At 45.2% G+C, this 15,313-nt stretch overlaps 1 protein-coding gene across 2 annotated transcripts; it reads right to left on the bottom strand.

Annotated features, from left to right (window-relative positions):
* Positions 1-3,851: 3,851 nt before the first annotated feature.
* dlk2 (delta-like 2 homolog (Drosophila)) lies at positions 3,852-14,894 on the bottom strand. Of its 2 annotated transcripts, XM_028988816.1 has the most exons (7): positions 14,657-14,894; positions 14,140-14,304; positions 12,045-12,132; positions 6,606-6,666; positions 6,153-6,283; positions 5,911-6,055; positions 3,852-4,954 (listed from the first exon to the last, which is right to left on the bottom strand). In XM_028988816.1, exons 3-7 carry the CDS (start codon positions 12,118-12,120, stop codon positions 4,180-4,182), a joined length of 1,188 nt encoding a protein of 395 aa, XP_028844649.1. In that variant the 5' UTR covers positions 12,121-12,132; positions 14,140-14,304; positions 14,657-14,894; the 3' UTR covers positions 3,852-4,179. The 2 variants fall into 2 exon arrangements, with proteins under 2 accessions (XP_028844649.1, XP_028844650.1); XM_028988817.1 differs by lacking the exons at positions 12,045-12,132; positions 14,140-14,304; positions 14,657-14,894 and having other exon boundaries at positions 6,606-8,454.
* Between the last annotated feature and the right edge of the window lie 419 nt (positions 14,895-15,313).

Below are 15,313 nucleotides of genomic sequence, written 5' to 3'. Positions count from 1 at the left end.
CTCACTGTCTCTATTATTTTTCTAATGCAGTGCAATATTTACTTTACTTTACTTTACTTTATTTGGCAGACGCTTTTATCCAAAGCGACTTACAATGGGAAGACACCAGCAATTCTCGTTCGATTTCTATAGAATATCGAGTTTACAAACTAAGAGCCCTGATAAGGCTCAGACTTGTCATTGAAGAACATGCTCGGAGAGTGTTGGGTGCTAGACTAAGAAAAATTATAATGTATTTATACATTTTGTATTTGTTTGTTCAATGTGTACGCATGTGTATGTGTTAGATTTGTCTGTAATATTTTTGGAATAAGAGGGTTTTCACCTTCTTCTTAAAAGTGGTGATAGTCTCGGCTAGTCGTGTGGAGGAGGGCAGGTTGTTCCACCAGCCAGGGACAACAACGGAGAACAGACATGATTGGAATCGGAGACCCTGTGAAGAAGGAATTTTTAGTCTCCTTTCGTTTGCCGATCTGAGAGAGCGTGCAGGAGTGTATCTAGGTAGTAGTGTGTTGATGTAGGAGGGCGCAGTTCCATTTACAGCCCTGTAGGCGAGGATCAAGGATTTGAACTCAATGCGAGCAGCTACCGGGAGCCAGTGGAGGGAGGTAAGATATAATTCACCATTAATACAACCAAGCACAATGAGTACAGCTTGTCAGCATGATAACTGCACTCTTAACCAGGGACTGATTATGGGTCATGTGGCCCCTGGGCAAAACATTTGTGAGGCCCCCCCCTCAAAAAAAAAAAAATGCAGGTATTGTCTGGGATGGCTAGTTGCTACGTCACCATGCCACTTGTGGGTCCAAACTAGTGCAGTGTACCGTGTTGTAAAAGCAGAATGATGTTGACAAAATCTTTTGCCGCTTTTTACCGTGGAAAAGTGAAAAGAAGGTGGCTTAAGTTGATACAGTAAGTTGGATCTCAAATTATAATCAGTACAGTTTAATGCCATTACCTCACGTTAATGTTAGCACCAGGTTACCCATCTCTGTTTATAGAGACAGGTAGCAACGTAGCACAACCAGATCATACATAACAAACATTATTTGTTTGAATATTCCAGAATGTGCGAAATCACAAATACCACCCACCACCCGTACCATATTTAATAAACCAATAACTTAGATAAACAGCAGGTTTACACGTGGGTTGTCAGAATGTTGTGGAGATGTGCGCTCATGTAGTTGAGAGGTGGCCGGGCGTTAGCTTGCCAGATGCAAGTTGACATGTATAAATCTGACGATGGTATAAGGTGCAACAAATAGACCATGATCATGCAGTTTGAATGTCATACAATTCATGCTCTAAATCAAAGCACTTTTGCTAATCATCCCATTTCTATTCAGCAGCCTGGTTATTACCATGGGAAAAGATAGGTCTCTGCCCATGATTTACGCATTGCAAGTTCTCCAATGTGAAAAAACTGTTTGTGTTGCAAATTGTTTTGGGCTAGGGACCCCACGGGCCCCCTGCACCCCAAGGGCCCCTGGGCAGCCGCCCCGCTGGCCAGGTCCGTAATCCGTCCCTGCTCTTAACATGTTGCCAGCTGTGAAGCACTGGCTGGGTTCATGCTGTGTTCAGATGGGTTCAGGCTTGTTTCACCTCACTGTAGTTTGACAGGTGGTCCAGGGGCTGATCAGGCAGAAACCGAACAGGCCATTGGGAGAGAAGCATCTGGAATGTTGAATAAATATGTTTGAATTGTACAGAGGGTGGTTTAATTCTTGTTTAATTCATGTTTCTATGAATGAACTCTAAACTCCCATGGACCCATGGGCATCAACCATCTGCAGAGATCTAGAGAAGGCAGCAGGTGAATTTCAGTCATTTTGTAGCCTTTACAGTATTGTTCAAAATAATAGCAGTGCAATGTGACTAACCAGAATAATCCAGGTTTTTAGTATATCTTTTTACTGCTACATGGCAAACAAGTTACCAGTAGGTGCAGTAGATTCTCAGACAACAAACAACACACCCCTTTCAACTAATTTCCCAATTGCACAGCCTTTAGAGAGTGTATCTCCCAATACAGTATATTGGGTCAGAACTAGCTACAATCATCTCCCTTCATCTTAACCCGCTAGGGGTCGCCACAGTGGATCAACCGATCTGGCTGACTGCATAATTCATTTGGTAAAAGTTTTACACCAGATGCCATCCTGACGAAACCCTCCCCGTTTACCCAGGCTTGGGACTGGCACCAAAAACAATGGCCCCCAGCGGCTGGGTTCAGAACCAGCTACAGTGCACAAAATGAATGCAAAACGCATGGTGAAGATTATGAATTCACAGACATGATTTCATCACAGACTGCAAAATACGGGAAGAGAAAGTGCAACCATCACATCAACCCAATGAAACACTTTTGTACATAAGTATTCACAGCCTGTGCCATGTTTCTGCAGCTTCTTTAGAGTCCACCAATTTTTTTCCAGCTGCAGGAACCGGGAGACTAGTCAGGATAGAGGGAAAGAACTGCAGCAATGCACAGAGACATCCTGGATGAAAACCTGCTCCAGAGCGCTTTTAAATGGTTCATCTTTCAGCGGGACAAAGGCCCTAAACACACGGCCAAGATATCAAAGGAGTGGTTTCATAGGAGCTCAGACTTGAATACGATTGAACATCTCTGGAGAAATCTTAAATCAACGCTTCCCATCCAACCTGATGGAGCTTGAGATGTGCTGCAAAGAGAATGGGCCAAACACAGGTGGCATAAGATAGGTGTGACAAGCTTGTAAGTTCTTATGCATATGGGACTTCTCAGTCTTTTTGCCAAAACATTAAGTCATTTTTGTCACATTATGGGGTGTTGTGTGTAGAATTCTGAGGTAAAATATACGTTTAATCCATTTTGGAAAAAATTATATTTGTAAATTTATAAAAAATGTAGGAAAAGTGATGCTCTGTGAATACTTTCTGGATGCACTGAATATCATCCCATCCTAAAGAAGCTGATTTTATTCAAATGCTGCTAATTGGCTTCATATTCACTAACAAACCTCTACAAGTTCTCATCTTGAAAGGTGGTGTACTCATTCATGCTATCCACTGTACATGCATGAACCAAATAAACGAAGAAAGGGATACACTTTGTGGAAGGAACATCAGTAACGTTGAGGTCATGTGTATCATTTATGTCGTTATGTTGAACTGCATCACCCCACGGCTTCCTCCCAAAGAATTATATGATGATATGGAACAACACTGGCTGTCACTCCGCCCCACAGGAAGTCTTGACTCCAGTTGCAGGGTATTCTTGGGGCTGCTGTCGTTTTCTCAGGGTATGGAAGACTCCAGCTTCAAGGTCGAGAACCTGTCCTTTTACTCAACACTGGGTCTGCGGAGTGGAAATAATTGCAACGGCGTTGGAACAGTGGAGCAGAACATGGTATCTGGGTGGCGGTTTGGCATCTTCATGTGTGCAACTGATCTGTGTGAGACACTTTCCTGTGACATCTCTGTGAGTGCTGGAGGTGTTGGGAGTAAACAAGTTGTAAGGTGAAGCGTCTAGTGCAGTTCACAAACTTTAATGCACAAATACCTGTATCAAAAATAGATAAAAACCAAAACAAAAAGACAAATTACAATATCCCAAATAAATTACATTTACAGCATCATAATACTGCTTGTGGATTCCACAGTGAAGTATGTACCAGACTACATACATTAATATTTTACAGATGACAGAAAAGGACTGTGGAGATAATTCACAATTACATGTTTGTGGCAAAATCAACTGATGATTCAAGCATGTTTGATTTTGTTTTACAAAAACATAAAAAATTATATGTACATGGTAAAAAAAAAAAAAAAAAAAAAAAAAAAAAAAAAAAAAAGTCCCTTGGTACAGATCACTGCTACAGAACCAATATTCAGTACATCATGAGTGCGTTTCGATGGGATTTCTACAACACTACACTGCATATTTCACTGAGGTTGAAGATATCAAATCACATCAGCCACATGATCACTGATGAAGAGCAGCAAAGACTCCGCCCACGCCGAACACAACGACTCACATTCACATTTCACTATGCGGTTTCACCATGGTAATTGCTCAGACGTTCAGTGAGGATTCTCGCTCTGTAGTTGGCTGTTCCCACTCACTAGTGAGCAGAACAGGGGGACGTGGCTTCTGCCTGTTACCCAGCTTGAGGGCTGTTGGGGCCGCTAGATGACCTCAGTGTTGAGTTTCTTCTTTACCAGCTCTATGGAGGGGGGCGGCTGGAGAAAGCTGATCTTACACTCTTGCTCAGCAGGAGCGGGATGCTGCAGGTCCTGGGCTGCTCGGCAGCTTGCCTGTAATCTGGCGGTCGTTGGAGGGGTTTGACAGTCCCGACAGCGCCCACGTAACACAAATCCAGCAGTCAGTGCCACCACGGCCAATGTCATGCCCCCGAGGACCAGAAGGATCACCAGCTGCTCTTCAGAGAGTCCTGCTGGGCCTTGCTGGGTCACAACCTCCTTCAGTGATATTTTCACAAGCTGCCCTGTGGTCCCCTGTGGGTGAGTGTTGGGGATGGGTCTGCTCTGATTCCCGCCTCCTCCACCACTCCAGCCAAAGGTGCTCCGCCCAGGGCCAGGGCTCTCTACCGTCTCCTTATCCGGGAGAAGCACCTCACAAGTCCTCCCTGTGAAGCCCTGCGGACAGAGGCAGTGAAAGGAGTTGATGCCGTCCAGACAACGGCCCCCATTCAGGCAAGGCTGACCGGCACAGTCGTCCAAGTTGACCGTGCAGAAGCGGCCTGTGAAGCCAGCTGGGCACAGGCAGGAGAAGCGGTTGATGCCATCCAGGCAGGTGGCACCATTACCACAGGGCAGAAGCAGGCAGTCATCCACATTGGTCTCACAGCGAAGCCCAGTGAAACCCGCTAAACATCTGCAGGAGAGCTCAGGAGCGTAGCCGCCATCGTCCTCACACAGACCTCCATTCTTACATGGAGACCTATTAAAGTAGGGAGAACAGATATACCACAATGAGAAGAGATCATTCAGAATTAACATTTTATAACATTAGTATTAAACGCAATTTAAAGATCCCCAATTAGGAATTTTTTTTTTTACTTGTATATCGGTCTTATTGGTCACCTAATACCTTAGTGCAGAATTTGAGCCACTTTGATCCAGTCCCACAATGAGATTTTCCCAGTACGGCCATTTCAGTGTTTGTAGCTTTAAATGCTAATGAGGGGGAGAGAGGCGGGACGAGGAGGAGAGCGTTTTTCCATAAAAATTTCTAATTCACTGCAATGCTTGGCACGGTCTGTGGAATTACTTTTTTATGGGAGGTGGGAAATTCTCTGGGTGAAAAAAGCATGATAAACCAGAGGTAACCTTTCCCCTTATGACGACATAAGTGGACAAATTGCAGATCTGAGAACCTGTGCTGCCGCTCTCGGAACAGCAAAACTGCAGGGCTCTGCAGAACTTGGGTCTTCTGGTTCATAGGCGAGCATGTTACCCACTAGGCTACTACCACCCCTACTCAATTATGTTAATTAATGACAGATAGATGGGTAGATAGATCCTTTATTAATCCCTGAGGGAAATTCAACACAGGGCCACAACAGAAGTATGTGAGCTGGCATATTTTCAGCATCTGAACAAATGACAACTACATATAAATCTGGACACATTTTGGGTGAATAAATAGAGAGGTTTTCTCCATATAATTGGCAAAAGCAAAAAGCATACTGGGATTTGCTATCAGAGGCCTTTTTGGTGTCACGTGATTTCAGAACACTGACGTGCAACCGTGAATGTTTCTTTTACTCTATTATGTTAATTATAGCAATACGATATACGTATTGCAATTACGATTAGCAATTTTATGCAAATGTTAACTACTCAAACCCCACTTTTGTGGCCCATGGAGCTGTTTTCTCTCTCCCCGAGTCTCACCGTTTGTTGTAGCAGGGTCCGGCCTTGAACTCGCAGTTCCTTCCGTGGAAGCCTGCAGGGCAGAGGCACGAGTATTCCCCGAACTCGTCGGTCACGCAGGTGGCGCCGTTCCTGCACGGCTGCTGCTTGGCGCAGAAATGAATATCTGCAGGAGGGGGCAAATGAAGGCAGAATAAAATAAATACATAAAATAAAACACATGACGACAACAGAACACGAGAAAAGTCGCACGGCGCACGCACCTTTGTCGCAGAAGCGGCCGGTCCAGCCGGCGTCGCACGTGCACTGCCACGGCTGGTGGCACGAGCCGTGCACGCACCCGGGCGTGCGCACGCAGTCCGCGCAGCGAGGCCCCGCCCACCCGGGGTCGCACCTGGGACACAACGAGAACGTACGTGTTCGTTTCGGAGCGTCGGTTCGGTGGCAGTGTGGGTTCAAACGCGGGGAACTTGTCACGGAGCGCTGTTATTCCCTCGTTTTGGGGGGTTTTTAGTGACGCGTGTGAGCCGCGCGGGGGCGCGCGTCGCGCACTTTGTACGGAACTCCGGAGTTTAACTCCGCGTTTCTGAGTCGACTGTGACTGAAACCGCGGTGGGGTGCGGCTCTGCTGGCTCTTTTAAAAGAACGAAAGCCGAATAGGGGGCTGAAAAAACACTGAAATAGAGAGGCAGTGGACGGCTGTAGTAAAAATGCACCTGCATTCCCCGGTGACGTCATCACAGCGCCCGTTATCTTGGTAGCACGTGCAGTTCGTTTCTGCGGGAAAAAAAGCATTTTCAGGCAAGAACATTGCAAACAAAAAGCTCAACGCTACAAGCATAAAGCATCATACAATTCTGGGATCAAACAGAGTGCCCGCCAATATTTCTGTGTGAGTCATTGTGGACCAGCATCTAAAAAACTATTCATTTTGTGAAAATTATAATGAAACACAGATGATACTATACTATTAAGGAAATAATTCAATAGTTGAGGATCAGGGTGAATACCCAAATCAGCCATAAACAAAATGTGAATGGCAATTTTTCTATTTTTTTCACAAATTGCAAAGTGAAAATGGCACTTGCGCGCTTGACTTTGTGCATGTGCACATCTGGTGATATTGACAGGGAACTCCGTGAATGATGCATAATTAGTGAAGATGATTCATTCAGGAACTTGGTCACAGCCTCTGCTGTGAATGAGGTAGGCCTGGCAGGCTCTCTCTCTTCTGCGCGTGTGGCGCAAGCGGGGCACGTGCAAGGGGAGATGAGGAATGTGGTCAGGCCTCCGCCTGCTCAAGATTTGTCTGAACATCACTGGAATTTACATTTGCTCGTGACAGAACAGTTTTCCTGTCGAGAAAATTACATGCTTTTTCTAATGTAAAAATGTAAGTTTACTTGGAAATGGTTAAAAAGGATTTGTTAATACATGACTTAAGTTTTTAAAAACCTTCAGCCCCAAGGTCAGTTGCTCGGCCTTTATGGATTCCAATGTTCTCAGGAGCGTGTCTTGCATTTCTGGATGTTCGCAAGCACAGAGCAACACTAGCTGAGTTTGTCTTATGGAGCAACTTGTTTGCTTTGGGTCATCTGATATGGAATGATCGGCATTTTCCATTGACCCATAGCCTCTGGAAGCCTTGTGTCCGAGTGAGTGCTACAGGCCTTGATGCTGCGAATGCTGATGGGTCTCCCTTACCTTCGCGGGAACAGCTGAAGAGCACTAACTGTTATCTGAGAGTCATGGAGAGGCCCAGAAAACAACATATAGCCTAATCCTTTAAACACTAACAGCTGTGGGACACCAGGATTAGCTGGTGTGTTCTAAACAAAGGAGGGACTACAGAAATGGTAGTTGTGTCTACAATCCCCTTTTATAATTTAATAGCTTTGGTGTTAGGAAAGTGCAAATACCTTTGACTAAGAACAGAATGGCTAAAAGCATACATGCTAAAAGCCACTGGAGCATCTTTTAAGGCACCCAAGTGCGAAGAGAATCGGAACATGCCACCGGCTGGTGTGCTTATAAAGGACGGAGTGGTACAGAACAAACAATCCCCTACTGGGACATAATGAATTGGGGTCAAACTGGGGCTTCAGCTAATTTAATGGAGGATTGTAATGATGTGTTTTTCTATGTTTAACCATATATACACATTGAGACAACAACAGATCATATTTTGTCGATCTCATAAATACATGGCAGGATTCTTGCTGCAAAGTCTTCACACGTGAGCTTGAACAGCTGGCCTTGAAGTTGTCCAAAAAATCCACACACTCTGGCCCCTTATGGATCATATTAAACACCCCTGTATAAAAAGTACATCATCATCATTGCTGTGCCATCATCTTGGAGCATCTCTCTGCTTTGACTGACTTGCCTTCTACACATATTAGATTAGGTTAATTTAGCATTTTACTCAATTTATCCTTACAGTTTCAGAAAGAGGGTTAAGTGTCTTGCCCAGGGACACAATGGTACTACATGGGGCACTTTGTGCTCAACTTGTTCATCAACTATTAAATAACAACTATTCATCCTAAACTATTCACCAGCTAAACAAAGTGAAGTGATTGTTTTTCATCATTGTAATACACAGCAAGCACAGCACACGGTGCACACAATGAAATGAGTCCTCTTATTTAACCCTGCATCACCTTAGTGAGCAGTGGGCAGCCATGACAGGAACCTGAGGAGCAGTGTGTGGGGACTTCAGTGGCACCTTTGTGGTTTGGGATTTGAACCCACAACCTTACGATTACGAGTCTGCTTCCTTACCCGCTAGGCCACCACTGTGAATATGATCTGGCTGGCATGGTTTATGAAAATAAACACTTTCTTGTTAAAGTCCATGAAGACAAAATGATAAAGGATTAATGAAATTGAAGAAACAAATTATACATTCATTTGAGGTATAGGCCCTATAATTATAAGCAAGCAAACGGTTTAAAACATTTGATCATCTTTTAAACGGTGGCTATTAATATGTGTGTCATAGAAAAGTCTGGTTTTATTTTTGGTGAGGTGGTGTGATCATCATCTATTAGTCTGCCAAAAGACCGCACAGCTTGTAGTAAATGATTTAGATATTCCAAATGAAAACGTGCTAAAGGTAATCTTAATAAAATTAGAACTGGTGGTAATCCTTTCAACAAGAGAATGATTCTATGAATTAAGAAATGAATCACACTGGCAAAGCAGGTAAAAAGTGGACACAATTGCATGCCTTAACAAAAGGGGATTTCATAACATAAAAGGCATGATGGGACGACTTAAAACTCTGGATCCGAAAACGGAGCTGGAGCACCATAATAATGCCCTGATTTGGACCCAATTTGATTACACAAAGCCAGTGAAATGAAAATTCTCTAGAAAATACTAGTGCAATATTTGACTAGCACACCTTTCCTGGAGACAGAAAGACTTGTACTGACTGAGACTATTGATAATAGAAGATACCATGAGTCTATACTATACCTCTCCAAAACTGTGTTCTTAGTCATACCAGCCAAACAGTCATCTTTACTCTTCATCTCTCCCTGCTATCAAGGCTGCCAGAAACCTGGCTGTTATCATGCAGGAGGGGGGTCATCAAACCTTCTCTGATATGCATGTGTGTCCTTCCTCACGCAACATGCCACCCGGCTCAATCAGGCTATCCTTGTTCTGAGTTACTAATGCTCACCTAGATAGTGACCATCTGCCTGATCTCGGTTATAAAGGCTCCATCCAGACAACTGTTTTTCTCTGTGGAGCAATCTGGCATTGTTGACTCCCAGCCTAGACTTTACTCATTCATGGATCACAGCAGCTCCACACTCTCTAGCTTCAAGAATGTCTAGTAGATTCACCTATTCAGAAAGCAAGTGTACATCTAAACTTATACTTGTTTGCACTTTTCATTCCCTTTAAGGTGCAATTTTAGTCCTATTCTGTTATCAGCTTTGGATAAAAGTAATGTTGCATATGTTGTGACAGAAGCAGGCTCTGGTTATCTCATAAAGGATGAATGTGTTTTTACAATAATTGCATACGGATTGCAGTTTCCCACCAAAATCCACCTCTCTGATGAACCACATACTAGCTTTTTTAAACGCAAATGAGATTTCTGAATGAGGTGGGAGGGTGAGAACAAAGGAAACGAAAAAGTACCAGTGATGACTTTGTGAGAGATTGGCTGAAAGTAGACAGAGCTACGAATGGGCACTTTAAATGCAGCAGGGCAGCATGGCATGCTGGGAAGAACAAGTGAACGAGCGAGAGCTCTTTCAGGCACAGCAGTGCGATCGCCACCGAGTGTGGACGGAGTGACGAGGCCCGTGCATCTGTCTGATCTCCGTAGCCCAATCATGGACAGCGTCCTAACTGCCTGCCATTCCTGAAGCTCCTTTAACAAGCCATGGAAATCCAGCCAGGGAAAACTGAACTGGCAGGGCAGTCCCCGGAGTGTGCCTGGCCTCGGCTGGCCGCCTTCCTCGTCCCCAGCAGCCCAATTATGTAGACCGTGGCACAGAACAGGCACACCCTTTGTGTGCATTCAAAAGCCTCAACAAATGAAATGACCGCACCATAGGCATTCATGTTTGATGGACGGCTTGTGGACCTTCTGGCAGGTGTCTGAATTGAAGCCAAATGGAGTGCGATCTCTATTAAGCATACAATGCCCGATGGTAAGATGGTAAAACAATCTACACTGGTTGTTTTGTGAAGACTCATTTTGACAATGCATTCACTTCTCGACCAGGTGATATTTATTTTTGGGGCGGTGGTCGTCTAATTTGCCGTGATGATGATTTCAGCGGCAACAATGGCTCGGTGGCTGTAAGGAGAGGGTTATTAACAGGAGAACAGGTGCTGCCCTGCTTCTGCTTTGCCATGGAAGCCTCTTCCACTATCCTCTGGGGGAAACACTTCAATCACAGCACACACGCACTCTTACAGAGACGAATCGAGATGAAAGGACCTCATTCCGTACATCGACAGAGGAAAGATAAAAGCACCATCTCGTCCCGACTCATACATGGTGCTGGCATCAGCTCACGTACTTTCTATATTTACACAGAATTTGGACTACTCGTTTTATGCTAATGCTTGGTAAATTAGGAGGTGGTTACGGGTGATCTGGCAACACCTGCTGTCGATGGTTAGACTTTGAGAGAATAGGTGAGCTGGAAGTGGGTGGAGGATGAGAGAGATAGGGGAAGAGGAAGAAAGCCCGTGTGTTAAAAGCAGGGGGATCTAAATTTACTCCTGCCATGAAACATTATCTGCCCCCCTGCAAGTGGCCGTAGCCAGCAAACTGGTGCCAGCCATACTCGTAGGTTTGGGTTTCCTCCATCAGACGGGGTTCACACCTGCCACTAGCACACACTCTTAGGTCCATGTGTGTGTGTGTGTGTTTGTGTGTAAGCGTGCTTGCCAGAGAGAGTAACTCCAGTTTGGAGAAGGGGCTAAAAACGAGGGTGGGCAGAAGGTAGAGGCTGAAGTAGCTGAGGCCGCTGTAAGCAGACCCCTCTGTGAAAGTACCGATCATACAATCCCCCAGATCCACTCAGCTGCTTTCGCCGTTAGAAAAATATTTAGGCAGGACAGCCAAGTGTAGATCCGCCGCCTTCTGCCCCCCTCCCTGGAACGGCCCCAGGGGCACCGCGGGGGTCCAGCGTCACTCTGGCGGGGAGGGAGGTCAGCCAAGGAGGTGCGGTGCCACTCACCCCTGATCTCAGGTCTCTGGACACACGGCTGCCGCGCACGTGTCACACACCTCCTGACACAATCGCTTGTCACATTAAGCCTGCATTCTTCACCTCGGGGATCCTGGCGGACATTAATCACATTCCTGGAGTGGGCTGGAATTTAACAGCTGAATACACCAGGGATGTGTCTTTTTGATTTTTACACCATCTTAGCTGCTCATCAGGTTCAGGGAGAGAGTTGATGAACAGATGTGCTGTTGTGGATGGATCGGACTGTTTAATTGCTTTCAGTCCCTGCAGATCTCGAAGAAACATGTACACTTCTGCTCCAACTTGGAATTCTGTCAAAGTCAGATTGCTTTTCCTGCAGCTTGACTTGTAAAAGCCCTGGTTGTTGTGGAATGTTCCCCTTTCAGCAGCGAACCGCCGCTTCATTGGTTAATAAAAGGATCTCACCTTGCGCAGTGCACTTGTGTATGAGAAGCAGGAAGCTGACCCATGACAGGAGAGTGTATGAGAATCTGGGACTCATGGTGCCAAGTTCCTGAAATGGGTCAGAAAGTAGAAGCGTGTCAGTATAAGACATTGATATGGAGTTACAGTAAACTGAATCATAGATGTAGAAGACCGCACAGCACATACCAAATTAAAAGGATGAAGCCAGACGCAATACACCCCATTAATAAATTTGTCATGGAACATACTCCAATGGTTCTTCTTCCAGACATACCCTTTTTACTCTTCTCTCCCATTCCACAGCACTCAAACTAAGGGAAACCTGAGTGGGAGACCAGCTAAACCTCAATAATTGACAAAGGTGTCTGAATCTTTTATAGTGGACATTTACAAGCCACCAAACAACATTGTTTTACCTCTACACAAAGGCTGCATGCAGCAGGATGCAACCAAACTAAACTGTGGAAAAATTGGTTGAAACCTGATTTGTTTTCATCCATTCATTCAATTAAACATATAATTAATATTTACAGTAGTGTCTGTGATTTGTACCCTGAGGTGAAAGGACATGACAAATTTGTCAATAAGGAAATAAGATTAGCAAGTCAGCCAAGGTGATTTTCTGATACGATGTAGATGGATATGTCTATCTGGGTCAATCCTGGATGACATATCCACATGCAGGTGCTTTCCCCCTCCTATTAGCAGGAAAGCCGGGTGACCTTTCCAGCTCTGGGAACCGATGCGGACTGTGACGGAGAAGCAGGGTGTGGTTTTCAGCCATAGCTGTCATATATTTCCCAGCAATCTCCCGATTGTCATCCCTTGGATTGCTGTCAGGACGGCTGTCAGGAAAGAAGCTGGCTCCTGAGCCACAAATGTCTGCTTTCCCATCCGGTCCTGGCTGAGATAATGGCGCACAATGGAACTGTTAATGGGAACGAACTCGGGTAATGCTTTGAACGTGAAACACGAGTGCAGTTTTAATTCCATAATAGGAGGCTTTCTGCTGCGCTGCAGTAGATGGCTGTTGTCCATTGTCCTTGATGCTCTGGATGCCATGTCAATTATCAGCACCTGCATTTCGACTCGCTTCCAGTGCTGACAGTTAGCACTCTGCGATCTAAAAATATTGTTGATTGTTTCATTTCTCGCTCAGTCGCTCTCCAAGACCATCAGTGGCTGCAGTGACAACTGCTTCATACTGCTGATGGAAACTCTTGGAGCCACAATACCACTTCATGGTAACACAAACAGCATGTCAAATTGTGCAAATTGTCAGCAGTCAGCATATTGAGCTAACATTATATTACAACTAGGCCATTATAATTATAAGTATTTAGTGTGATTAGTCTTTGAAAAAATTTTGCAGGATGAGCTTTATAAAGCTGACCTGTTTTAGCCCCACTTGGCACTGAATCCTCCACAGCTCAGTGGGAGTGTGAATGACTGAGTTTGACACATTGTTCAGAAAATAGCCAAAGTGAGACTTGCTGTGATATTCTTGGTGCGACGCAGAGAGAAGGGTGGGGGGCATGGGTTTAATCAGGGCTTTTTGTCATGAAATCACCCAAATGAATTCATCTGTGTTCCCTGCTCCTCAACCTCCCCCCTTTCAGACCCCCCAAGCTATACATAGTGATCCATACACCCATACAACAGTCTTTATAATGAACCCAGCATCATGAAGCATTGCAGTTGTTTATGCTCCTTCCATATTGGGTTCGAGATAAAAAAAAAAGTGGAAATTCAGAAATGCAACATCCCGTCATGCTGTGTTTTCAATCATTTCAACCCTGAGTAGCTTTGATCTGCAGACACTTTGTTTCGCTGCTTTGTATGCCATCTGTACACAGACACTGTGCCGCTGTGCATCATACACAACACAAGTGCATGCAGATAGATGGAAAAATATGCCATTGTTTACATGGAGCATATGCACTTGAATCAGCTAAGCTCAGGAAAAGCATCAACTCGCCCTCTCTTCATCCTGAATAATGACACTAATGAAACAAGCCATCCTGAACAGGACCCACGAAACAGCCATTATCACTGAGGTACAATGCAGCAAGTCACAGACACACACGGCACACACCTGAGCTGGAAAGAGGCGGCCGCAAGGTGAAATGAGTCCACAGGTGAGCGAGTGCAGGTACCCACACACACTAACACACCCCAGCGTGCGGATGCACAGAGACGCTCTGTAGTGGAGACAGGAGGAGGCTGGCGGCCAGGCTCGGTTTGTTGATAGAGAAGCCCGCTGGAGAAACAGAGACAACATAAAAAAAAAAATAAAAAAAAAAAACAGGCTGGGATCCACCTCCTCTCTCCACTATACAACCTGCCCAAAGACCAGCTCTTAAAGAGACAGGCGCTGCTGTCACCTCCACCACCACGCACACACAGTCACAAAGCCCAGTGCTCTGCTCACATACATACACACACACACACACCAGGTCTTCAACAGACTTTTGATAAAAATTCTTTCAAACGCGATGAACAATAGAACATATTGTAGAACATATATCCGATTACACAAGGTTCCGAAGATCCCAGCAAGACCAGTACAGCATAATACACATCATTTTAACACCAGTCTTTAAACCACTTACAGATGGTCTCCTATTACCCTATACGACAGACTCCCAGACACCAGAACTGGAGTGGGTTCGGACTCATCGGCCATGTGGAGACGCCAGTCTTCTTCGCTGCCAAAGGACAAGTTTCCCCCTCAGACGCAGCAGAAAGGCTGGAGCATGTTCTGGTGTGCAGGAAGGCTGTTGCTGTAGCGACAGCTCCTCTCCAGCAGCAGGAATCTCAGTTGTGCCCACACGCCGCACCAAGGGTGAGTGCAGGAAGCGCATCATTTTTCTCGGGATTATCGCAACAATATCAGGGGCCGCGTAGCTCCCTCCTACAGGCACCTACATGCCCACGGCACGCCCGCCGTATGGCGGCACATGCGCATGCATGCTTGTGTTTTGGGGGCCAGTTACGAAAGAGTCAAGTAGTATGTTGTGAGGTTATCTGCCTCAGTACTTCAAAAGGCTATGTAGACCAGAACCTCTCCTTCTTTTCAAATATCTCAAGTTCTTGTGGTTGAGGACTAACTCATCTCAGCTCTCATCCAACGGAACAGTTTAAAAGCTTGCAAATGATTTCACTTTACATCCACAGTGCATCACAGTGCATCATAATGGTGGCGCTTGGCTGAAACTGAATATTTTTTCTTCTTCTGTGCTGGACTTCTGTTCAGACTCCAACGTTAT

The sequence above is a fragment of the Denticeps clupeoides genome, chromosome 8 (assembly GCF_900700375.1).
Source record: "Denticeps clupeoides chromosome 8, fDenClu1.1, whole genome shotgun sequence".
Classification (NCBI taxonomy): domain Eukaryota; kingdom Metazoa; phylum Chordata; class Actinopteri; order Clupeiformes; family Denticipitidae; genus Denticeps; species Denticeps clupeoides.
Note: the sequence above shows the minus strand (reverse complement) of the source record. Positions and strands in the feature narration are given on the sequence as shown.

Coding starts and splice junctions, on each gene's coding strand:
- dlk2 (XM_028988816.1), bottom strand. CDS start 12,120: ATGAGTCCCAGATTCTCATACACTCTCCTGTCATGGGTCAGCTTCCTG. Junction 6,056..6,152: donor CGGCCGCTTCTGCGACAAAG/GTGCGTGCGCCG, acceptor CCCCTCCTGCAG/ATATTCATTTCTGCGCCAAG. Junction 4,955..5,910: donor GGACCCTGCTACAACAAACG/GTGAGACTCGGG, acceptor CTACTTTAATAG/GTCTCCATGTAAGAATGGAG.